General features: G+C 39.6%; 1 protein-coding gene across 1 annotated transcript in view; it reads left to right on the top strand.

Moving 5' to 3' along the window:
* The first annotated feature begins 506 nt into the window (after positions 1-506).
* The window catches only part of LOC150084959 (uncharacterized), a 40423-nt gene continuing 13705 nt past the window's right edge, over positions 507-27224 (top strand). The window contains exons 1-7 of the mRNA XM_090375668.1: positions 507-706; positions 1115-1279; positions 4658-4846; positions 6373-6577; positions 6658-6880; positions 7024-7147; positions 7239-7406. Of these exons, the coding sequence (XP_090231794.1) occupies positions 1118-1279; positions 4658-4846; positions 6373-6577; positions 6658-6880; positions 7024-7147; positions 7239-7406 (1071 nt within the window). The 5' untranslated portion in view covers positions 507-706; positions 1115-1117. The remainder of the gene's footprint in view (positions 707-1114; positions 1280-4657; positions 4847-6372; positions 6578-6657; positions 6881-7023; positions 7148-7238; positions 7407-27224) is intronic.

The raw sequence follows: 27224 nt of genomic DNA, 5'->3' as shown, positions 1-27224 counted from the left end.
TTTTCTTCCAGGAAAATGGGCAAATCAACCAGGGCACGCACACAATTTATGGACATAATACAAATGTCTCATTGAGTCTGTGCGTGTTGCGACAACTTCGACCTCCGTTCCGAGTGTACGATTTTTTGCAATGCTCCGTCATCTCCGGAGGTTGTAGGGTCGTTTGTTAATGGTTTCTGGCTGCAGGTCACATTACAAATTGTTGAACTAGGGATATTCAGTACCACAGAAATGTCATACCGACCAATTGCTTATGTGGCACACTATTCGCATTCATCACTGGAAGTATTAACTCGCATCATCTTGTATTCATCGTACTATTTTCTCTTTGAAAGTCTACAAGCATATTTATAGTTATGTCTGAAACATTTACTTGGATTAGTCGTGACCAACTATCAATGGAAGAGTGACCGGATGTTAATGGTAGCGCATTATACATGCATGCATTGCCTCGTTCATTTTTACATTTATCTCAGAATCTCTTTCTCTCTGAGCGAAAACGGAAGTCTTGTCTTGGGTTTCTATAAAGTCAAGGGCTATTTGTATACTTCCTCGCTAATTGATTCGAACCAGGAAACACATTAAACAACTCGCGTGGCTGATAAAGTTTCCGATGGTACCTATCGAAATTACAGACCAAAAGTATTAGTTCTCACTTAGAAGCTGAAGCCTTTAGCTGAAGACTGATTGCGTTTTTGCAGAGGAGGTATGATGGAATTATTTTAAATTAATGTATTTATTAGGTTAATAAACTTACTTAGGGCGCTTTTAAAGCAGTTGATATAAACCTCTATTTCTATTGCGATGGCAAATAGAGTGGACTGTTTAGAAAATTGCTCGGGAAACTTCACCCATCAGGTGTTTGTCACCATGTCGGGTTTTTGATTTGCGTGTATTTGAAGACTGCCTTTGTGGGATGAAAACCCGAATTTCCACCAGAAGAATGTTCCACCTCAGTCCTCGCCCAGTGAAATTAAAATACGGTAATTTTTTCTTGCTTTCTGCCTTGCAAACCCTCTATGGAACCGTACTGGAATATAAAGTTAACATTTATTTTTAAGATTATTTTAATTTTGTCGTTTTAACCACGTATTTGTTTTATCTTATCCAATAGATCATGGACTACCTCTTCAGTGTTTTCTTCTTGCTTATTCAGCAAATGGGGGCCTCCGGTTACTACGTGCCTCCTATAATCCTTGGCAGAACTTTCGATCTTGAGACCATGACAGCAGGGATGGACATTTTTAACCAAAGTGATCTGCTCAATATACCTCGAGAGGTAAGTTTATAATTGTAATCACAAAAAAAGCAACAGAGTTGAGTTCGCGATAAATAAAAAGAATGCAGTCATGTACGCTCTTGAAATTTTAATTATTTTTGCTTTTTATGTAATTTTCTGACATTCTAGAAGATAAAAAATGCAAGGTGGGACAGGGAAATGGGTTTGCTAACCGCTACGCTAACATGATCAGAAATATTTTGCCTGAGGAACTAGCTACTGATTTTCCTGAAGTTAATGAGTCTAATTAGTTTACTTGCATGTATGCTAATTCTAGGAGCATTGTAAATAAACTTGATGAATTTGAGGTACTCATTAAGTCATCAAATGCAGACATTGTAGGAATAGGTTCACTGAGACTAAGTGATGCTGAATTTGAATATGGGTAGTACAATGTATACAGAAAGGACAGGATGGATGAAGAGGATATGATCTTAGTTAAGAAGCATACTAAATCTGACGCAGTGCATTCAGTCGACATGGGTGGTCAGTGCAACGTTGAGGGAGTTTGGTGTGACATAAGCACTGAGAAAACGAAATTGAGAGAAGGAATGTATGAGCCTAATGACTGTGATAAGTATAACAATGAGCAATACAGAAAAATAGAGTGGGCCAGTAAATCAGCGTGACTCATAACGGAGGATTTCAACATTGCACATATTGACTGGAACTTGAGGTTTGGTCACTCGGACTGTAGCAAGGCTCTTGTGGATTTATTGGATGACTATTTTCTAAAGCAGCATGTTCAAGAGGCATCCAGAGGGAGTATTGCTCTTGATCTGATTATCAGTAGTGATTCTTCATGCAATAAGAATCTGCAGATAAAGGAACCATTACGTGGCAGTGATCATAGTGTACTGATTTCGGATTTGCTTAAAGAAGTAACTACCATCGGGGGTAAAAGGAAGGGTTTTTATTTTCGTAAAGGTGTCTACAGTTTCTCAGAGTTTTTAAATTTTATACACTGGGACCAACTGATGGTGTTACCAACAGCAAATTCAAAATGGGAAGTATTCGGAGAAATAATCGTGGAAGCTACTGGGCTTTTCATACCAACTAAGAAATATTGTTCAAAGTTTAGGCCTAAATGGATGTCAGATGAACTAATAAGGCTCGTGGCAGAGAAGAAAAAATGCATGGGATACATATACATATATTATCAGGAGACACAGAATCATATAGTAGATATAAACTAGTCTGTAATCAAGTAACAAAGAAGGTCAGGCAAGCGAAGGCAGATTATCAGAAATCTTTGGAGAATTGGAGAAGAATGCAAAGAAAAACAGCAAAGACTTCTATGCTTATATTAATAGTAGAAGGAAGGGATTGAATCACATTGGGCCACTTGGTATTAATGGGTTATCTGCTGATGTCCCTGACATTCAATTTGTCAGGTTGTTGACAATTTGAATAGGAATTTTTCATCTATGAGGAATTATTTAGGGAAGAAGATGCCCGAAATTTATCAAACTGCAATGAAGAACTAAATGACTTTGTGATAACTGAAAGGAAAGTGGAAGAAAAAGTGTTGAAGCTGAACATAAAAAAGGCACCTTTTGGGGATGGGATCTATCCAATCATATTAAGAGAGGTAGCAAAGGAGGTAAGCAAGCCTTTAGCCATAATTATGAGAGCATCCTTGAATTAAGGGGAAGTGCCTATGTACTGGAGATATGCGAATGTATCCCCAAATCATAAAGGGGAACCAAAAGGTGACAGGAATAATTAGACCTGTCAGCCAAACATCTCTTCCAGGGAACGTAATGGAATAACTAGTTAAAGAAATGATGCAGGACTATCTGAACTTGAATGCAATTATATTGCAGTCACAGCTTACATTTGTTAAGGTGCAGTCTTGTCTAACCAATCTGATAGGTTACTATGATGTAATGACCAAAGAAGTGGATGCAAAAAATAATTTTGATATATATCATAGATGTGTAGTTGAATTTCAGGAAGGCTTCTGTATAAACTGGAGCAGTGTGGCATTAAGGACAAGTTATTGCTATGGATAAAGGGATGGTTAAGTTGAAGAAGACAGCGAGTTGTTATCAATGGGCCCTACTCTTCGTGGACTAATGTTATCAGTGGAGTCCCCCAGGGTTCAGTTCTGGACCGATTGTTGTTTTCAATATTTATTAATGATATTGATGAAGATTATATCAGGCTTAATGTCTAAGTTTGCAGAGGATACAAAGGTCTTAAAGGTGGTAAACAGTAGTCATCAGGGTGAGCTACTGCAACAAGATATAGGAAAATTGGGTCAATGGGCTGAGAAAAGGCAATTGAAGTTTAACATCGACAAATGCAAGCTACTGCATATGGATATCAGTAATCCCAGAATAAATTATCTACTTCCACTTCCCTAAGGGTAGAGGGAAATGAAAAAGACCAGTGGGTAATTGCTCAGTCAGATATGAAATTCTCTGAGCAGTGCAGACATGTGCTGCTAAGTCAGCTCATAAGGTTTTGTCCAAGATATACAGAAACTTTGCTAGCAGAGATAAGGAGTTGATTAGCCCTTTGTACAAGGCCATCGTTAGGCCGCATCTTGAGTAATTTATACAGGTCTGGAGACCCTACTTTAGGAAGGATGTAGATCTGCTGGAACGGGTGCAGAGAAGGGCAACCAGATTGATGAAGGGAACAAAAGGGTGCTCTTAATTAGAGACGCTTCAGTTCTGCAAATTGCAGCTTCTGGACACTTGGCACCTACGGGGTGATCTGATTGAGGTGTTTAAGGCCTTGAATGGATTGGGTAAGCTGAATGTGAATGGCATTTTTCCTGCTGCTGAGAGTACACACATGAGGGGTCATAAATTTAAGTTGAGGAAGGATGGCTGTAAGATAGATGTGCGGAAGTTTTCCTTCAGCCAGCGGGTGGTTGATTATTGGAACAGGCTTGCTTCTGTTGCTGTGGAAGTGATGGTTTGAATAAGTACAAGGAAGAACTAGAGAAATTCTTGGCGGGTATGGGTGGGTGAAGTTTGTAGTTTTTATTTATTTATTTTTTGGCTAAACTTACTTTCTTGCATTATATTGCACAATGACGCCCTTTCTTGGCCTTCAAGGTCCAAAGAGCTCTGTTTATGTCGTCTTTTATGGGGGCGCTTAAAAAGAAAGGGTTACAGAGTCATCTCATGGATATCGGCTTTAAAATAAATGGCATGTTATGTACTTTAAAATGGTATTTTGTTTTAAAAATGGCCCTCTTCCATCTAATTTCCTTGTATAATATATGTTTACGAGAAGAATGAATGGGTGCTGTGATGTTCAGCCTAGAACAGCAAAGTATGAAATAAGTAGGATTTATTTTGTTGTAAATCTTATGTACATCTCTTTATTATTCTTAGAGGAATATATTTTATTGAATTCCAGTATGCAGATTTCATATATTATAAAGTTGTTGAAGGCAGGGGACTCACTCGGGAGTACAAGTTAAACCCAGTTATGAAATTACGAACTGACCTTGGACTGATGTCAGCAAGAGGATATGGTCAATGCTTCAGGAATTCTTCTGACGAAGGAAATTTTGCACACTGTTTCACCAAAGCAAGGTTCAGGAGGGTAAGTATATATTCTCCATAATTTTTCAAATAATATACTCTTAGATAGTCACTGATGTATACGTTGTCTCTGTTGTGTATTAATGGAGGGGTCTCTTATGGTGACCCCTCCATCGAATAAGTCAGACTTCCAGGAGTGGTCTCTTATGGAGACCCCTCGTGTAAGCCTGACTTTGCTACGAGGGAAATAAGGAAGCCAGTAATTAAAGAAGTAATGCAGTATCATCTATACGGAAACCACAACCCGGATTTGATCAGTAGTAGAATTAGCATTTGTGGAAGGAAGTTGAAGGCTTCTGTTACACTAACCAAGAAATTAAAAAATAAAAAGGAAATAAATAAAAACTATGTAAAAATAAATAATAATTAATAATAAAAAAAAAAAAAAAAAACATTTTATATTTCTCTCCTCATGTAGGCGACTATCCAGGTGACTTATGGATTTCCTTAATAAGTCGTTAGAGAAAAGAAAACTTTGTACTGCCAGAAGTTGCGCCTGCCTGCGTAGAATCTGTGTGGTGTGAATCAGTTGGAAGCAAAGATATAATTAGAGTTAGAGAAACCTACAGACAAGAAGATTGTGAAAGTTATGACAACAGTCTTTACATGCAGCTGTGAACACTCCGTTTCGTGTTCACACCTTCTCTGCTAAATATGGCCAACTTTACAAAATATCAGCCACCCTGACGCCGTTTTCTTTTGACGCGAACATTGGATGTCCACTAATTTCCTGTTTACTTCCTAACGGTGGCTTAAATCAAAAGAGACGCTTCGTAATCCAGTTTCACAGTCCTATTGTTCTTGCCATCAGCAACCCATTCACGCCTATTCGCAAAAGACAACGCTGACTGCTGTCTCTGTTTGCTGTCTATATTACTCGAAATTACGTGTTTCCATTTAGCAGCTATTTGACGTATACGTCTATAACTTTCCCATCCCCAAATCCAGTTTTTCTTCAACCTTATTTACATTAAAACTAAATATCCAATCTTATTACTTACTATTTTTAAACTTAATACTTCCTTTCCATTGCCCTTCCTGGATTTATTTTAGCTAAAAAAAGATTTTTCTATTATATTTTTAAGATCTACATCTTACTGCGCAGGGTACGTGTTGGAGCAGGGAAGTTATGATCTTGGTTGAATTCAGATGTTAGTTTCTACACCCTGGATGTCCTATTTTTTCGAACAGTCCTCCTTAGAGTACAACCGCTTCGCTCATGGAGTTGACGAGTTTCGCCATAGTGGAACTCGTCATCTCCAATTTCCATCTGCAATCTCCAATTTCCAATTTCCAACTCCAATCTCCAATTTCCAACTCCAAACTCCAATTTCCATCTCCATCTCCAATTTTCAATTTCTGGTACCACGGTTCTGTCAGCTCTATTATGTCAGCATTTCTCTTCAGTTTCCTCTTTATCTTGCCAAAGAAATGAGCCAATATAGGAACATCAATCCTATGTGCCGCTCCTGGAGTTTAAACAAAAAAATAAGAAATAGAATTAATTGAAAATTTATATTATTTCAGGGAGTTACACGTTTGCCTGACACAATAAAGCCCATGAAAGGATGGTATCGCCACAAAAAAGAATACTTCGGAAATTGTCTTGTGCGTTCAATCGAATATGGTGGTGATCTGATAAGCTCTGTAAAATTCATTAGCTTGTCCAGACAGGATGGAGCTGACATTCGAAAGAAGGTGAACTGCCCTCTGATTAATGGAATGAAACTAGGTGAGTACACCACTTAATGATTTGTGAACACTTGGGGCATCTGTGAATCAGTTCCTTTTGACTTTTAAATTTTATTCCAGAATCGACTAAAGAACTTCAAAAAGAACTTACTGGATTGGCTCGATTGGAACTATGTGTGCAAGTTCCCTACTTCCAGGAAGAAATTCCCTATTCGGTGATGGGTTTTAAGTCGCTTGTAGAAAATGCTGAAGAAAGATTAAACACTTCATCAGGAATGCCACTATTTTTGGACTTTAGTTATCTGCATTCATTGAAAGAAATATTTCCTGATTCAGACTGGGAGTAAGTTATATTGTTTTGTTTTCATGAAAATACAGAGCGAGTTTTATTCATGAATTGAATTTTTGTCAATTGTCATTGACAAAAATTTGACATTGAAGCGTCCATTAACGTTTCTTCTAATGATTACCTTTTTCTATTTGCAGTTTCGTTACAACACAAGCAAATCGTATACAGTGGAAAGTCGATAAAATTCTAAAGTTAAAGTTCGATCTACTGGCATGGATTGATAGGATTCGTAAACCACTGACCGATGACCAAGAGGAACAGGTGAGTTGCTGAATCATTTAATTTTTCTTGAAAAAAAAGACCCTGAGACACGCATGACCACAGACTACTGGATTCTTTTCACATTTTACAGATAGAAGAATTGATGGATTTTATAGAAGTCGGCTTGGACAGAATTTATAGCCACGTGGAAGCAATGAAAGATGAGTTGGAGGGTCCAGCACCAGATATGCGTTATGAGTGGCGATCCGATGTTTACAGTAGTTACGAACGTCTTTTGGATAACCTAATCAAAAACAAGGTAAAAATGAAATTACAATTGTCTACATTTAAATTAAAAAGGAATGGGTTCAATTCTGTTCTTTTTTGGGTTAATTTAGAAGAGGAATTTGTCTTTATCTACTGCCATTCTTTATCCTAAAAGACGACCAAAATCCATGCAGACAGGGGATATTTTCAAACAAATTCTCTCCAAACTCGAGACTCTGACCTTTATCATCAAATAGGTATAAATGATGGAATAATATGATTTTTATTTGTATGATAAGAGGATGGTACAAATATCAAGGATAATTTTTTTAATAAAGTAATGCAAGAGGGAAAATATATCATGCGAATATCTAATATACAGAGTGCAAAACTTAAGGACCAACACTACTTCTAAAGTTTACAACCACAAATTCTTTACTTAAAGTGCTCTTTACTGATGAGAGTAGTTTCAGTCTCAGCAGCGATTCTGGACGTCAGCTAATCTGGCGAGAGGTTGGCACACGGTAACACCCTGCAAACATTACTGAAAGGATCGATATGGCGGTCGAGGTGTTGTCGTCTGTGGAGGCGTTACCTTGGATGGACGTACACAACTCCAGATACTGGAAGGCGGTACTGTAACCGGTGGACGCTACTGTACTGAGGTAATCCTTCCCCATGTGCGTCTGTTACGAGGTGCCATTGGCTCCGAGTTCGTGTTTATGGATAATAACACGACACCCCATCGCACTGCAGCTGTTGATATGCTTTTGGAAAGTGAGGACATTGTTCGTATGGATTAGCCTGCACATTCCATAGATCTAAATCCCATCGAAGTCATATGGGACGCTCTGGGGAGACTCTTAGTGGCACGTCCAGACCCACCAGAAAATGTTCACCAGCTGAAGATAGCGCGGACAGAGGAATGGACGATGTTACCGCAAGAACTTATCAACAACATTGTTCTAAGTATGGACAGGCAGTGCAAAGTTTGTATCGACATTAGGGGTGGCCATATCTCCTACTGAGGACCACCTCTTCCCTTTGTTCCATCTTTGGATCTGTGATGTATCCGTATCATGGAAGCCAGTGCTATTTTTGCCATTTTTGAATAAAGTCCCTCTGTACCGTTTTGTTTCCGTTGTTGTGTCGGTGTTGTTTCCTTCATCATTTCTGTACCTCACGAGGTTCCTCTGCTATGTTTTTCCCATATCCAGGCCACTCCTATGAGAAGCTACAGGTGAAAACCTGACTGGTCCTTAAATTTTTCACACCAGTATATGTCTCTCAATAATGCTACATCGGTATAGTGTGGACATACTATTTGCCCACAAGTTCCCAATAATATATATTTTTTGTTTAAGAATAGCTTTTTGTGTCTCTAATTGCTCTTTTTGATCTTCTCTGCATCTTTTCCAACTGATGTATGGCCTTCTTAAATGAGATTTCCAATCTCTCAGCAGTATTCCAAAGCCGACCGGGCTAGCCGAGTGGGTAAAGTACCTGCCCGGCAACCCAAAGGTCGCGGGTTCGATTCCCGCCTCGGGCTTGGATCAAAGTACTGCAAAAACCTTGGGAGGTGCAATATGGCCACAGAAGCCGATGCGCCAACAACTACCAAAAAAAAAAAAAAAAAAAAAAGTATTCCAAATGTGATATAACCATTGCCTTGTATTGTCATGTAACACAGAGGCAGCCCCCTAGGCAGAATGCGCTGGTCCCAAAGGAACTAGTAGTTGTTGGTGACCCTATTGTCAGGGAAACGGGAAACATGCTTTGTAAAAAGGATAGGTGGAACAGGACCAGGATATGTTTGCCAGGGGCAAAGGTTGATGACGTTGTAGAGCGGATATCATATTTTAAGGGCACAAAAGGTGATATAGTTGTACACGTTGGCACTAATGATATTAAGAGTAGGAGACCGGCGGAATTACTTAACAAGTACAGGTCACTGTTGAAAAAAAGCCGTGAATTAGGGTTGAATTTGAAAGTGTCTGCAATTCTGCCCAGACACGATAGAAGGGAGTATATGATGAGAGCCGTGTCGATCAATTCGGCCCTGAATGGCGGTCTTTCAGGGCCGAATCCTGAGATATTAGTAGTTTTGTATTATAAGTATATGTTGGAGGGTAGTTTTCCAGGGTTCAGGAAAATTTCCCTTCTAAAGCTTATACATAAACCTGGTAAAATTGTTAGTGATCCTAAAGGACATAGACCGATTTCGCTGATGGCTAATTTGGGAAAACAATTTGAGAAGTTGTTACTTTTAAGATTAGAACATGTGTTTATTAAGTCTAAAGTGGAGTGTTTAGGTCAGTTTGGATTTAGAAAAGGTCTTTCAACCGAAAATGCTATAAATACATTAGTAGGTTATACACTGGTATGCAAAACCTAAGGACCGGTCAGGTTTTCACCTGTAGCTTCTCATAGGAGTGGTCTGGATATGGGAAAAGCATACCAAAGGAACCTCGTGAGGTACGGAAATGATGAAGGAAACAACACGGACACAACAACGGAAACGAAACGGTACAGAGGGACTTTATTCAAAAATGGCAACATAGCACTGGCTGCCATGATACAGATGCATCACTGCCAAAGATGGAACAAAGGGAAGAGGTGGTCCTCAGCAGGAGATATGGCCACCCCTAATGTCGATGCAGGCTTTGCACCGCCAATCCATACATATCAACATATGAACATATCAACAATGTTGTTGATAAGTTCTTGCGGTAACATCGTCCATTCCTCTGTCAGCGCCATCTTCAGCTGGTGAACATTTTCTGGTGGGGTGGACGTGCCGCTAGGCGTCTCCTCAGAGCGTCCCATATGTGGATTTAAATCGCAGGAACGGGCACGCCAACCCATACAAACAATATCCTCACTTTACAAAAGCATATCAACAGCTGCAGTGCGATGTGGTGTAGCGTTATCATCCATAAACACGAACTCGGCGACAATGGCAACTCGGAACAGACGCATGTGGGGAAGGATTATCTCACTACAGTAGCGTCCACCGGTTACAGTACCGCCTTCCAGTATCTGGAGTTGTGTACATCCATCCAAGTTAACGCCTCCCGAGAGAAGAACACCTCTACCGCCATATCGATCCCTTTGTGCCAACCTCTCGCCAGATCAGCTGACGTCCAGAATCGCTACTGAGACTCAATCTGCTCTCATCAGTAAAGAGTACCTTACCCCATTGCGCTGCTGTCCCGTCCTTGTGATTCTTCGATGCACCACTGTAAACGGTGTCTCCAATGGGTAGGTGTTCAAGGGACACAGCGTACTGGCCGTCGGGCAAACAGTCCATCTTTGTGGAGTCGTCTGGCCACAGTAAACCGCGATATCCTGCGTCCTGTGCAGCTAGTTTGCAATGGATCCCGCTGCCTGGTGTTGGTCACTCTTGGCCTGTAGGAGTATATAGCGGTCATCATTGGGCGTTGTTTTTCATGGACGACCACCCTGGTGCTTCAAACAGCTGTACCTGTCGCTCTGAAGGCCGACCACGCATGTGAGACGATGCTACGGGCGATACCGAACTCTGCAGCCACACTCCTCGCACTTCGACCTTCCAAATTATTCGACCCCCGGTAGAGTCATCCAGATGTTGTCTACTGGCCATTTCGTTGTCTGTAGCACTGTCTGCAACCAATCGAACGTCTGTAACAATCGTGCTCACCATTCGGCAATTTGCATAACAGCTGAACTGCTGCTTTTATCTGCTTATGTGAGCCGTCTGATCACGATTCAAATTTTTGCATGTGCATCAACTTTCTACTGAACGGCCACAGTTATGCAAATCGCCACAGGCTCTTTCGTTTGATTTTATGGTTGTAACCTTTATAAATAGTGTTGGCCCTTACGTTTTGCACACTAGTGTAGTTCACAATTAACAAGGAAATATGTTTTGGCTCTATTTGTAGATTTTGAAGTTGCGTTTGACAAGGTGTGCATTTTACGAGATCATTTTATGCTCATTAAGAAACCTAAATTGTCCTCAATTATTGTATCAAATATTAAGAAGTTATTGAAGTGGTAGGAGAGTTCAAGTATATTCACAACATTTAAAATTTGGTAGAGCTATTAATAGAGGCTGTCCGCAAAAATTGGTGCTCGATCCGATGTTTTGGAATTGGTGTTCAATCAGTGGCTGGAGAAAGAGATTGTGCATTGTAAGTTGGTTGCATGTGCAGGTGATTTAGTAGCATATTCTGAGAGTAAATCCAGGTATTAGAGCAGAGGAGAGGAGTTGTAGTAAAAGATCTGAGTATGTGGGCAGGTGTAAATAAACTTAAGATCTCAGATAGCAAGACAGTAATGATGTTGCTGAAAGGCAAGTTAGATTATGGAAGGCCACCGAAATTAATAATTAATGGACAGCAAATACCTTTGAGATCTCAAGTTAAATACTTAGGAATTTTACTAGATGACAAATTGTCATTTTTCTCGCATCTTGATTATATAAGTAATAAGATAAAAAAAAATTTACATCAGCAATTATTAGAGTAACAAAAGCTGATTGGGGCCTTGGGAAAAGGGTTTTAAGTTTATATTATAAGGGGATATTTCTCCCAACTTGTGAATTAGCAAAGTTAGCCATAACGGCCATGCTCCCCGCCCTGGATAGATTTAGAGCAGATGAAAACCAAGGAAATATGAGAGATGGCAGAATAGGAAATTCGGGAAAAAGTACAACAGTCTATCAGTAAGTTCCACAACTGGCCACCTCTTGGGACAGATAACATCCAATGATCCACCAGTGCCGCGTTAACGCTACGGCCAAACCGGCCGTGGCTGAAGGCTTCACCGGAAGGGGGGAGGCTCATTTTCAGTGTACTGTACTTTATTTTTCAAGTAAAAAAAACAAAACATTTTTGACCTTAGTTTACACTTTTATCAAAGCAAATTACAGAGAAGGAAACTGTAAAGCAAAAAATGATTAAGTAAAACTGATTAAATTAGAATAAGGAGTAATAGCCAGCATCAGATATGGGTGGGCAATTTTGATTATAAGTCCAAAAAAGGGGTAGAGCAAATATAAAAATAAAATTTGATGTTAGCTAACAGTAAATATTGATACATGATCGGGTATTTCATTAGGGGACTACGCCTGATCATGTATGAAGGACTACACCTGATAACTGGACTGCTAACCTGTAATAATAATCATTAGGGACATTATAGAAAAAAAAATATCAAAATGACAATTTTGGTGTTGGTCATCAGCGTGTTGTTGAGGCAATCATCAACGAATTTGGAGATAATACGAACAGGTGGATGGCGGCTTCAACCCATCCAAGAGCAAATGAATTTTTCGGACCAGTCCTGTCCATATTATCTCATGGACAAAAATTTCACCAAATAAATTATAAATTTATAAATTTTAATTTTTTATTTGAGTTTTAGGCACAGTACTAATAAGTATGGTCATGTTCCTCAACTGCTATTGCTGTCATCGTTACTCTCACATTTAAGTTGTATAAAATATAATGTAAAAAATAGTCGTTCTTGGGATAGATAAAAGGGTCAGATCTACCGAATATTTTCGGCAGAAAGGGGATTCGGATGGACGGCATACGTATTCCAAAATCTGTAATGGGTGTTGTCAGCTACATCTATGAAACACAAACAAACAATAAACCAAAACATAATCATGTTTATTATATACATAGGAATCAAATTATTGAAAATATGACATCTTTAATTGACTTATAATACGTGGCGATTTGTTCGTTCTCGTACACCCAAGCTCTGATGGCCACTTCTCTCTAGCAAATTGACTTGCAGTATTCTGTAGATGTGCAATCAGTAGAAAACAAGCAGATTCGGTTCCTGTCTCGAAAAAGAGAAGCCGAACAATCGTTATCTATCCATGTTTCAGCTTTAACGTTTCAGATGGTGTCCTGTAAGTGAGGAAAAACCGGAGCAATCCCGGAGGAAAACCTCACTTGTCGCAATTCATTGCTAAATGAGTGAATAAACAAAACAAAAAGAAATAAAGTCATACTGTGTGTAGAGATTACGTGTGTTCCGAGGTCGGTTTTCTGTTTGCGGGATGAAAAACCCGAGTTTCCGGGAGGAAAAACCCTGCAGTTCCGTTCAAGACCGACAAACTTGATCACCGCTTGAAAAGTCCTTTAAAAATTCCTACACTCACTGTAGGCGTTTTTAAAGGACCTTTTGCACTGATTAAGCGTAAGCGTAATCAGTCCAAAATATATTTTTACAAGACATATTAATAATTTTCAAGAAATAAAAATTTATTTACATCAATGGAAGCAGTATTCTATTTCATTAGTAAAACACTGAATTAAGTTAGTAAATTATTAGTAACACATTTAATAATTTAAAACATTTAAACATTTAATAATTATTAATTAATAAATCAATAGTAAAACACTGAATTAACTAAGTTAAGCGTACTCTTGCAGGTTACACTCAGAAAAACTTATGAGATTTTGCAGAAAATTAAATTTAGTTGAATAACTTAATCTCGCTTAAAAGTTTAAAGTGGCGAAATTTAATAGACTAAAACTAAAATTTTATTTTAAAAAGGATAAATTAAAATTTAAAAATATAAATTATCTAATGTGAATAAATTTACATTTTTTCTAGGTTAAAAAATCGTAGGATTTTTAAACCGAGATGACCTATTTATACATATTTCTCAATGTACACTACACTTTCAAAAGTATTCGGACACCATTTGTCAAAAGAACTGATGTCGTATTCAGGAAATTAAAGGCAGAAATAGCTTCTTTCTTAGCTTCGATGACGGTTGCAATTTAATAAAGTAGAACTGAGATTACTTTCCAAAATTTTACGGAAGTGGTGAGCGCATATTTGGCTTTAATCCCTTCGAGGGGGAGGAGTTTGTTCTTCATCTATAATCCCACTATCATCCCATAAATAAAGGAGAACTGAGTTCCTATGATTAAGAAGAGAACTATGTCCTGTCCAGAAAATTTGGTAACATCCTTCTCTTGGAGACAAAACTGAATCTTTATGCAGGACATGATCGGTCCACATTATCTTGATTTTCCGAACCCCCGTTTGAGTCATCTTGGGTTATCCACTCAAGTTAATTATCGTAAATATTTTCAGTCTTCATCGCGAAGTGGTTATCTACACAAAGCCACGAGGAGACCCTTCTATCTAGGAGCCTTTTGGACCTGCTATCATGGTACACCTTTATGTAGTAATGAATATTTAATTGACTCGCTAACTGTTGTTAAGAGGTGTTAAGAGGTGTTAAGCTAACCGGTGTTAAGAGTTATTCATAAAGTATATAAAACAAGAAAAATAATTTTATTTTTCTGTACGAATAAAAAAATTCCAGTTCAATTTTTAAAAATAAATTCAGCAATTGCAGAATGCCAGTGGTTTGAAGTGACTGAGGAAGATGCCTTATGTCGGGGGTTCTGTTCTCGACCAATTTTGTTAACCTAAAAAAAAAAAAAAAAAAAGGAAAGCGCTGCCATAATAATAAATCATAAATAATGTCAATGCGTGGTATTTTTCCTGTAAGTTTTACGGTTATTAGTAGATAAAAACAATACGCTGAGATGAATATGGCATCCGATAAACTAATCTTTTTAAAACCCGTACATAACTCACATCTGCGATGCTTCCTTGATTCCTTGACACTTTTGCAGCTGCTGCTTGGATGAGATGGACCTGTTTCATTAAGGGTCCGAATACTTTGGAGAGTAACAATAATCATCTAAAGGTACCATTAAACGCTCTATGACAAAAGATCAGTGAGCAAACAGAGATTAGCCTAATATACAAACCAGGAGATTTGACCTTCCCACCCACCCCGCCATGGGTAGGTATGAACACGTTAAGTGGTCAACACCTCCGTTAAAAAATGGAGCAAAGACAATGGTATTTATATGTCCACAACAATATTTGGCCAACAGTATGACTTCCGGGCATCATTCTTACCGGAAAATTGTAATTCCAGAAATGTAACAATCAACTTTTGACAGGTTTGTCTCTCTGTTGTTCCATTCTTGTTGTTTTGTGAAAACTGTTTCCAATAACGCGAAAATTAGAGTAGATGGGCTGAGATGTGGCAATTGAAGTTTAACATTGATAAGTGTAAAGTACTGCATATAAGCAGCAGTAACCCCACAGTAACATATTAACTGTGTGTACTACACTGAGGGTGGTAGATAATGAAAAGGACCTGGGGGTATTTGTGCAGTCAGATAGTTTTCTGAGTAGTGCAGACAGTCTGCAAGAGTAACTCATGCTGTCTTGTCAACGATAACAGGAATTTTTCTAGCAAGGATAAGGAGGTGATTATCACCTTATATACGACAATGATCAGGCCACATCTTGAGTACTGTATACAAGTCTGAAAACCTTTGATACTGTTGCACATGGAAGACTATTGTACAAATTGGAGCAGTATGGCATTAAGGGTAAGTTGCTACAATTGATAAAAGGATGATTGAGTGGGAGAAGACAGACAATGGTGATCAATGAGTACTGCTCTACGTGAACTAATGCTATTAGTGGTGTCCCTCAGGGTGAGATGTTGGGCCCATTGTTTTGTATATTTATCAATCATACTGATGAAGATATATCAAACTTAATGTCAAAGTTTGCAAATGATACAAAAGTCTGCAGGGTTGTTAATGACAAAAAAGAGACTTCAAAGTACAGAAGAGAAGAGTAATAAATATTATACAGTTGCAATTAAACTGAAAGGCGAAGTTTAGAGACCGTAAATAGTTTTATTAAGTGTTCTATATAGTAATTTATAAAATCTTAGTAATTTAAAGTATAAAACCTTAGTAATTTAAAGTATAACATCTTAGTAATTAATTAATGGATAACTATATTCACTTTTATTAGTCACAGAAACAAAAAAAAAATTCAATTAATTATAAAAAAGAAATCGAACTGGCCTGAAATGTAACTCACTGTGTACATCTAACTAACTTGTTCCTTTTCTTGATATCTCAGATTTTATATTCCTATCTTAGACATCAGTGCGCATATTGTAGTCTGATGTGCGATTCAATACGCCAACAACTGAACTTAGAGAAATTAGAACCATTTAAATACCAAGGTTTTTAGCACTGGTAGAGGCCTATGATGCATGAAAGCAAGCTTATACAGCATTAGCAAAAAAAAAAAAAAAAAAAAAAAAAAAAACCGTTCCCATTTCACCAATCCATTAACTTCAAATGTTTGTCTAGTTCTGCTTTGAATTTATTTAAGCTGTCGACTTCTACAAGGCCAAATGGAAGTTTGTTCCAGCAATCAACCACCCGCTGGCTAAAGGCAAATTACCGCACATCTATTCTACAACTGTTTTTCCTCAGTTTGAATCTATATCTATGCCCCCTCAGGTTTGTAATCTGAGCAAGAAGAAGAATCCCATCAGCATTGAGCCTGCTCAATCAGATCTCCTCGCAGGTGCCTAGTCTCCAGAAGCTGCAATTTGCAGAACTTAAGCCTTTCTTCATAAGAGCACCCCTTTGTTCCCCTCACCAATCTTGTTGCCCTTCTCTGTACTCGTGCTACCAACTCTACATCCTTCCTAAAATGAGGCTTCCAAATCTGTACGCAGTACTCGAGGTGTGGCCTGACCATTGCCTTATACAAGGGGATAATCACCTCCTTATCCCTGCTTACAAAATTCCTGTATATCATTGACAAAACCCCATGACCTACTCTGGCAGCCTGTCTGCACTACTGAGAAAACTTCATATCTGGCACTTCTCAGAAAACTTCATATCTGACTGTACAATTACCCCCAAGTCTCTTTCATTGTCCACTACCCTGAGTGTAACACCATAGAGTTGGTACATTTCTCTGGGGTTACTGCTACCCATATACAGTACTTTGCATTTTTCATTGTTAAACTTCAGTTGCCACTTCTCAGCACATCTACCCAACATTTCCAGATCATGTTCCAGCAGCATACTGTTATTACTTTTATTAACAACCCTGCAGACTTTTGTACCATTTGGAAACTTTGACATTAAGCTTGATATAGCTTCATCAATATCATTGATAAATATACAAAACAACAATGTGTTCAACACAGAACCCTGAGGGACACCACTAATAACATTATTTCACGTACAGCAGTACCCATTTATCACTATTCTCTGTCTTCTCCCACTCAACCATCATTTTACCAATTGTAGCAACTTACCCTTAATGCCATACTGCTCCAATTTGTACAATAGTCTTCCATGTGCAACAGTATCAAAGGTTTTCAGACTTGTATACAGTACTCAAGATGTGGCCTGATCATTGTCGTATATAAGGTGATAATCACCTCCTTATCCTTGCTAGAAAAATTCCTGTTATCGTTGACAAGACAGCATGAGTTACTCTCGCAGACTGTCTCCACTACTCAGAAAACTATCTGACTGCACAAATACCTTCAAGTCCCTTTCATTATCTACCACCCTGAGTGTAGTACCACACAGTTAATATGTTACTGTGGGGTTACTGCTGCTTATATGCAGTACTTTACATTTATCAATGTTAAACTTCAATTGCCACATCTCAGCCCATCTACTCTAATTTTCGCGTTATTGGTAAACAGTTTTCACAAAACAACAAGAATGGAACAACAGAGTGACAAACCTGTCAAACGTTGATTGTTACATTTCTGGAATTACAATTTTCCGGTAAGAATGATGGCCGGAAGTAATACTGTTGGCCAAATATTGTTGTGGACATATAAATACCACTGTCTTTGCTCCATTTTTTGAACGGAGGTGTTGACCACTTAACGTGTTCATACCTACCCATGGCGGGGTGGGTGGGGAGGTCAAATCTCCTGGTTTGTATATTAGGCTAATCTCTGTTTGGTAACTGATCTTTTGTCATAGAGCGTTTAATGGTACCTTTAGATGATTATTGTTACTCTCCAAAGTATTCGGACCCTTAATGGAACAGGTACATCTCATCCAAGCAGCAGTTGCAAAAGTGTCAAGGAATCAAGGAAGCATCCCAGATGTGAGTTGTGTAGGGGTTTTAAAAAGATTAGTTTATCGGATGCCATATCATTCATCTCAGCGTATTCATTTTATCTACTTATAACCGTAATACTTACAGTAAAAATACCACGCATTGACATTATTTATGATTCATTATTATCGCTTTCCTTTTTTTTTTTTTTTTAGTGGGAAGTTAACAAAATTGGTCGAGAACAGAACCACCGACATAAGGCATCTTCCTCAGTCATCACTTCAAACCACAGCCATTCTGCAATTGATGAAATTATTTTTAAAAATAAACTGGAATTTATTTTATTCGCATAGAAAAATAAAATTATTTTTCTTGTTTTATATACTTATGAATAATTCTTAACACCAGTATTTTATAACACGAATCCAACAGTTAGCGAGTCAATTATATATTCATTACCGCATACATAAAGGTGTACGATGATAGCAAGTCCAAAAGGCTCCTAGATGCAATGGTCTCCTCGTGGCTTTGTGTAGATAACCACTTCGCGATGAAGACTTAAAATATTTACGATAATTAACTTGAGTGGATAATCCCAGATGACTCAACGGGGGTTCGGAAAATCCAGATAATGTGGAACGATCATGTCCTGCGTTAAGATTCAGTTTTGTCTGGAAGAGAAGGATGTTACCAAATTTTCTGGACAGGACATAGTTCTCTTCTTTATCATGGGAACTCAGTTCTCCTTTGTTTATGGGATGATAGTGGGACTATAGATGAAGATCAAACTTCTCCCCCTCGAAGGGATTAAAGCCAAATATGCGCTCACCACTTCCGTAAAATTTTGGAAAGTAATCTCAGTTCTACTTTATTAAATTGCAACCGTCATCGAAGCTAAGAAAGAAGCTATTTCTGCCTTTAATTTCCTGAATACGACATCCGTTCTTTTGAAAAATGGTGTCCGAATACTTTTGAAAGTGTAGTGTACATTGAGAAATATGTATAAATAGGTCATCTCGGTTTAAAAATCCTACGATTTTTTAACCTAGAAAAATGTAAATTTATTCACATTAGATAATTTATATTTTTAAATTTTAATTTATCCTTTTTAAAATAATTTTTAGTTTTAGTCTATTAAATTTAGCTTTTAACTTTTAAGTGAGATTAAGTTATCCAACTAAATTTAATTTTCTGCAAAATCTCGTAAGTTTTTCTGAGTGTAACATGCAAGAGTACGCTTAACTTAGTTAATTCAGTGTTTTACTATTGATTTATTAATTAAATGTTTATTAAATGTTTAAATGTTTTAAATTATTAAATGTGTTACTAATAATTTACTAACTTAATTCAGTGTTTTACTAATGAAATAGAATACTGCTTCCATTGATGTAAATAAATTTTTATTTCTTGAAACTTATTAACATGTGTTGTAAAAATATATTTTGGACTGATTACGCTTAATCAGTCCAAAAAGTCCTTTAAAAACGCCTACAGTGAGTGTAGGAATTTTTAAAGGACTTTTCAAGCGGTGATCAAGTTTGTCGGTCTTGAACGGAACTGCAGGGTTTTTCCTCCCGGAAACTCGGGTTTTTCATCCCGCCAACAGAAAACCGACCTCAGAACACACGTAATCTCTACCCACAGTATGACTTTATTTCTATTTGTTTTGTTTATTCACTCATTTAGCAATCAATTGCGACAGGTGAGGTTTTCCTCCGGGATTGCTCCGGTTTTTCCTCACTTACAGGACACCATCTGAAACTTTAAACCGGAAACATACGTTTTGGATAGATAAGGATTGTTTGGCTTCTCTTTTTCGCGATAGGAACTGAATCTGCTTGTTTTCCTACTGATTGCACATCTACAGAATACTGCAAGTCAATTTGCTAGAGAGAAGTGGCCATCAGAGCTTGGGTGTACGAGAATGAACAAATCGCCACGTATTATAAGTCAGTTAAAGAAGTCATATTTTCAATCATTTCATTCCTATGTATATAATAAACATGATTATGTTTTGGTTTATTGTGTGTTTGTGTTTCATAGATGTAGCAGACAACACCCATTACAGATTTTGGAATACGTATGCCGTCCATCCGAATCCACTTTCTGCCCAAAATATTCGGTAGATCTGACCCTTTTATCTATCCCAAGAACGACTATATTTTACATTATATTTTATACAACTTAAATTTCAGAGTAACGATTGACAGCAATAGCATTTGAGGAACAAGACCATATTTATTAGTACTGTGCCTAAAACTCAAATAAAAAATTAAAATTTATAAATTTATAATTTATTTGGTTAAATTTTTGTCCATGCGATAATATGGACAGGACTGGTCCGAAAAATTCATTTGCTGTTGGATGGGTTGAAGCCGCCATCCACCTGTTCGTATTATCTCCAAATTCGTTGATGGTTGCCTCAACAACACGCTGATGACCAACACCAAAATTGTCATTTTGAAATTTTTTTTTCTATAATGTCCCTAATGATTATTATTACAGGTTAGCAGTCCAGTTATCAGGTGTAGTCCTTCATACATGATCAGGTGTAGTCCCCTAATGAAATACCCGATCATGTATCAATATTTACTGTTAGCTAACATCAAATTTTATTTTTATATTTGCTCTACCCCTTTTTTGGACTTATAATCAAAATTGCCCACCCATATCTGATGCTGGCTATTACTCCTTATTCTAATTTAATCAGTTTTACTTAATCATTTTTTGCTTTACAGTTTCCTTCTCTGTAATTTGCTTTGATAAAAGTGTAAACTAAGGTCAAAAATGTTTTGTTTTTTTTACTTGAAAAATAAAGTACAGTACACTGAAAATGAGGCCCCCCCCCTTCCGGTGAAGCCTTCAGCCACGGCCGGTTTGGCCGTAGCGTGAACGCGGCACTGGTGGATCATTGGATGTTATCTGTCCCAAGAGTTTGCCAGTTGTGGAACTTACTGATCGACTGTTGTACTTCTTTCCGAATTTCCTATTCTGCCATCTCTCATATTTCCTTGGTTTTCTTCCGCCCTAGGTCTATCAAGGGCGGGGAGCATGGCCGTTATGGCTAACTTCGCTAATCCACAAGTTGTCCCAGAACTCTTCGACTGCCTTCGGGTTGAAGGTCTGTTGCCTTCTTCTGGTTGGAGGACCGTTGCCTTCCTTCTCCTCGTGTCCGATTTTCCTATAGAAGGCTCTCTGGTTTTCATAAAATATCGTGTTGTCTGTTTGCCTCATTCTCCCTCTTGCTTAATGCAAAAGGTTTCTGCTGGAGGGTGTCAAGATATTCTTCGATCCTCTGATTATAGGTCTCGTGTTTGCTGTTGATGTTGTCTTTCTTGAGGATGGTCTTCACTTTTCTGATCTGTTTCTTATCTGGTTCACTTTTCTGATATGTTTCTTACCTGGTTAACTTTTCTGCTCAGTTTCTTACCTGGTTTACTTTTCTGATTAGCTTCTTATCAGCTTCTTACCTGGTCGAATTGATCTGATTCAGGTCAACTGAACTAGGTCAATGGACCCAGTGCCAATGGACTCGTAGGCACTGGGTTCGTTGGCCTGTCTTCACTCATCTCTTCTTCTATCTTCTGTTGTATCTTTCTTTCCCAGGCTGGTTGTTCCTTGTCTTTGCGCTTTGTTTTGTGATAGTCTCTGGTTTCTCTTCCGTTCACCCTAATTGCTTCTACAGCAGCACAGTAAATGACTGTGTGAATGGTTTTTAGTGTTACTTCTTGGTTGTCGGATAATGCGATATTATTCGCTGATTGAAGTGGTGTGTGACTTGCCAGAGGATTCTTTTCGGTTTCTGATTCGGTATGGTTCGGACCTTTGTGGGGTACATTCCCTCAAATTCTGCTAGGGCTTTCTTCCTCTCCTCTTCTATTCTGGATAGTGTGACCTCTGCCTTTCCACATTAGCAGGTCCTGGTTGTAGTTCTTGTGCTACTTGCTGTTCAACCTCAAGTTCTCGTTCGGTTGTGTCCGTATTCGTTGTCCTTTGTAGTTGGTCCTTCACATCCTGCTTGATTTTTCCAAGTTTGCAGGAGATATCAGGTTCTTCGTGATGGTTTTTAACGGGTCGCCGTAGCCTAGTGATCAGGCGCGCGGGTGCATAAGTACACGTGCCTTGAGTGACCGGGGTTCAAGCCCGTGACTGCTGAATACGGTGCTGTTTCTAGACACCTACCGGCAATCTCGACCGTGCGGTCACATTTCTATGTGCTCTGATTAATAAGTGATTTTAGTGCCGATTAAACATGGATTTACTGTTCGCCAAAGTTCTGGACTTGAAGAACTAATGATACTGAACTACCAAGTGATTTTATGTAAAATTCTGTGTGGATTTAAAGAACGTATTCGAGTTTAATTCATTCTTACATATGACAGCGTTGTTCCTGTATGTAGCCCGTATGTGTAGAGCCAATATGGCCGCCTTCACGATCGTCATTATGGCTGCCAGACACGTTGTTTATTTCACGCTCGTAGATTTCAGTTTAAAGTGTTTTTCACAGCAAGAGTATATACAGTGATTCTTCAACTCCAGTGGACTCTCAAGGTGAGAAAACTTTCTGTGCTTTGTTGGGAGTTTGGCTGGTTAGAAGCGTCACTATTTGTATTCTTTGTGTCAGACCGCATGGTCACTATGTGGCTGACATTTGGAATATAGAGAGGCGAACGATATAGCGATCGCCACGCTTCTACCTTGCTCTTGACTTGGGAGGTGCAACGGTGCTTGTAACCTTGGACAACATTTGTGTCCCAACATTTTCCACTAAACTGTGTGAGAGTTTTACCCAAAAATAATGACTTTTGTGTGCACCCCCCCCCCCTCTGCCATAGACTTATCATGGTAAAGGCTGAACATTTCTAGGGTAGATTCTACTGTCTTTTAAATACCACCATCGTGTTCGCCGCGCCCAGAAACCCCACAGGGAGGTAGTCCCGTTGTTCTAGGTCTATTTTTACACCCGGCCATTTCCCTCCCCACAAGTGACTGAGGGGGACATCCCAATGACTTAAAGGCTCACAACTCAAATTCTTTTTGTGCTATGCACTTGTGGCTGATTTCATTTTTCATAACGCGCACAGTGCTTCTTGATAGTAGAGAGGAAATCCCGATAAACCGACGAGTCTCGGGCATCCAGAAATAGTGATATGGAGAGGAATATGGACAAAAGCAGAGACCCTCTTAGGGAAACCCAAGGCGACGAATGCATAATCATCACAAACCAACAGAACGAAGAGATGGATCCCCGTTCCGGGACCCCCCAAACGGGTAAGAAGAAAAATAAAAAAGGCTCGATACCAAAATTTGAAATAGAAACCCGTTCCCAGACGGAGATAAGGGAAACGGAGGAAAATCTCACAGCGATTACGACAAAGGAGACTAGCAATGACAGGACACAGGAAACCTTCCTGGATCCTACCTTACCCGAGGGTACAATGCATGAAAAATCCCTGTTCCTGAAAACTGCTCTAGAATCTCTCTTTAAAGAGCAAACAAACAGAGTCACCACTGCACTAAGGGCTCAAATAATAACATTGTGGAACAAACTCGATGCACTCCTTGTCGAAGCCTACCTCGAGAGCGAAAGGGCCAAGGCTAAACTGCAAGCCTACGCTGAATGTGGGGCAAAACAAATGCCACAGCGTGCACCCACATATGCACAAGCGCTGAGGACCACTGCTCCAGATACCTCTCTTCAACTGCCACGCGTGGCAACTACTACAAAACGCAAAACGCTCCTGCCGACTCCACACCTAGTAATATTAAAACCGACCTCAACAGCACAACACCAGACTAGTGAAGAGGTGAAACAAACCATTATGAAGAACCTCTCACAGGATCTAAAGACTACAAAAATCAAATCTGTCCGAAAAATAAGGAATACAGGTGTCATCATTGAAACCCAGACGAAGGAAGACGCAAACGAAATCCTCAACAACCCAACGATCCAGACACTTGGTTTAGAGGCAGCGTCCCCCAAGAGAAAGGGTCCCAGTATAGTCATTTTTAACACCAGCAAGGATCTAACACCAGAAGCTCTGCAGAAGGAACTATATTCCAGGAACCTTCAGCATGAGTACCCAAACGTCGAACCAACGACACTAATCACCCCAAAATTCCAAACAAAATCCAGGACAGGAGACCACACAAATTGGGTGGTTGAAATTACACCAGAGGCATGGAAAACGATTGCACAAACAACCAGAGTTTTCATACATTGGGGCAGCCATCGCTTCAAAGAGCATGTGTCTGTTCCCAAATGCTTCCGTTGCTGTCGATTTGGACATACGACGCACACCTGTGCCCAGACAGAGCCTACTTGCGGCCACTGTGCAGAGAAAAGCCATGAATTTGGCACCTGCCCTAAAAAAGATGATCCGCACACCTGTGTAAACTGTAAATCACAGAAGATGCCAGCGGACCACTCACTCAGGGACAATCAGTGTCCCATCTACATCAAAGCTAAGGGTGCATACCAAATGAGGATTGATTATGGACGCACGCCTTAGACCTTTTAACCTAGACAGGGTAAACTTCGCGCAGCTAAACGCTCAGCAATCTAAGGCCGTGGCCGGACAACTCACCAAGAAAGCGAATGAACAAAACCTCGACATCCTACTTATCCAAGAGCCATATGTGCACAGCCGGGGGGTGAGAGGATATCCCCTATCCTACAAAATAGTTCCGGATAACAGAGCTAACCCCTGGGCTTGCATCCTGGTTAGGAACCCTAGTATCACTGTAACCAAAATTTCCAGCTACTGTACATCCTGGGCCGCATGTGCCCATATTATAACCTCGCTCGGCGAATTCTATGCAGTCTCACTGTACTGCCGCCCAGGGGGAGATATCCTCCCAGCTACCAGGTACCTGCAGAGTTTACTCACTGAATTCCAGAATGCCAGGATCGTCGTGGGAGCGGATGTGAACTGTCGATCCCCGGCGTGGTTCAGCCAAACCCGAGGGCATCACAGCGCCACAAATGGACAACACCTAGAGGAGTTCCTGGCAAACAGTACCTTCACTATACTCAATCAGCCAAATAACCCCACCACCTTTTCCAGCACAATGTGGGAAGCCACAATCGATATTACACTCGCCTCAAGGTCTCTGGCTGGTCACCTCTCGGGATGGATGGTCAGGGAAAGCTGGACCACATCGGACCACAGGGTCATAACCTTCACGCTTCAACGCACCATAGACAGACAACAACCAACCCGACAAATCCAACAGAGATACGCCATACAGAAGGCAGACTGGTCTCTCTTCCAGACTACCTTAAGAGAAGCAGCACAAACCCTCCAAATAGAGGGGCTGAGCCCGGACCAGCACCAAACCGCCGTGGTGGATCTCATCACTGCCGCTGCAAACTGCTCAATTAAAAGGAAAAACCCAACTCCAGGGGCCGTCCCCTGGTGGTCCCCGGAACTACAACAGCTCAGAAGCGAGGTGAACAGAAGGAGAAGACTATTCCAGGGAGCACGACTTTCCTGGCCAGCAGCAGAAATAGACCAACTCCGCGACCACTATCGCACCGCAAGAAATGAGTACACGGCTCTAATCCGACTCAGGAAACAGCGCTCATGGGAGCAACTAGTTTCTACAACCGAAAACGAGTACCCCTGGGGGGTTGTCTACAGAATAATGACAAACAAACTCCCCAGGGGAGAAGTCATCCCTGCAAAAAGACGCCGCTAGGCACTTATACCAAGACCTGGCAGGATAATATCAACAACATCTTGGACAGCATGTTTCCTGGACATATTACTCCCACTACACCAGAACAGCAAAAATTATGTCAAGACAATGATACCTATACTACCACCAATAAGGAAGAACCACTGACCATCACCGAACTTCATACTGCTGCAGCAAAACTGCGCAACAAGAAATCACCGGGTATCGACTTACTGGAGCCTGAAATCGTCAAGAAGACCATCGAGACAATTCCAGAGGTAATAATCACCCTCTTTAATTACTGCCTTAATGAGGGATGCTTTCCACAAGCTTGGAAGACTGCCAAATTGCGCTTAATCCTGAAAAGTCCAAACAAGCAACAGGACCTTCCGGAGTCATACCGATCAATAGCCCTTCTCTCTGTGCTAAGTAAACTAAAATCTAACTAAAATCTGGCAACAGGTTCTAGACACCGTCGATCGCGGGGGACAGGTTGATGTGATCTACACAGACCTTACTAAGGCTTTTGACAGTGTCCCGCATAATCAACTTGCTCAAAAACTAAGCCACTATGGAATACTTGACCCTTTATTATCCTGGTTGATGAGTTATATCTCATATCGAAAACATACAGTGATCATCGGACAGGAAGTCTCAAGGGAATTTTTTCCATCGAGAGGAGTACCACAGGGATCATCTCTTGGGCCTCTTTTATTCACCATCTTTATCAACGATCTACCGCAATTTGTTGAGAGAGGTGGTATCAAGATACTAATGTTTGCCGATGATGTGAAACTATATTCACCTATCAGCAGTCTAGATGATGCAGTTAACCTTCAGACTGCTCTCAACTCTTTTGCTGATTGGGTTGCTTTGAATGGTTTGGAGGTTAATACTATGAAGTGCAGCTCTATTTCCTTTGCCGCTACGAGGAAAACTAAGACTTTAGTTAATGAATATTACATCAAGGAGATGCCGATTTCCAGAGTTGACGAAGTTAAAGATCTGGGAGTTACTTTTACCGCTACATGTGGGTTTGAAAAACATGTTAGGAATATATTAAACCAAGCGAAAAAACAAATTGGCTTCATTAAACGGCAGACGTACAGATTTCAAGATCCTCAGTTCTCTGTGCTCCTATTTAAGACAACTATACTCTCTATAGTGGAGTTTGCTTCTCCTATATGGAACCCACACTATGCATACTTGATACAGCAAATAGAATCGCTCCAGATGAAATTTATCC

The sequence above is a fragment of the Mastigoproctus giganteus genome, chromosome 6 (assembly GCF_048544385.1).
Source record: "Mastigoproctus giganteus isolate SK-2022 chromosome 6, ASM4854438v1, whole genome shotgun sequence".
In the NCBI taxonomy this organism is placed as follows: Eukaryota; Metazoa; Arthropoda; class Arachnida; order Uropygi; family Thelyphonidae; genus Mastigoproctus; species Mastigoproctus giganteus.
This window is presented reverse-complemented; position numbering and strand designations above follow the sequence as displayed.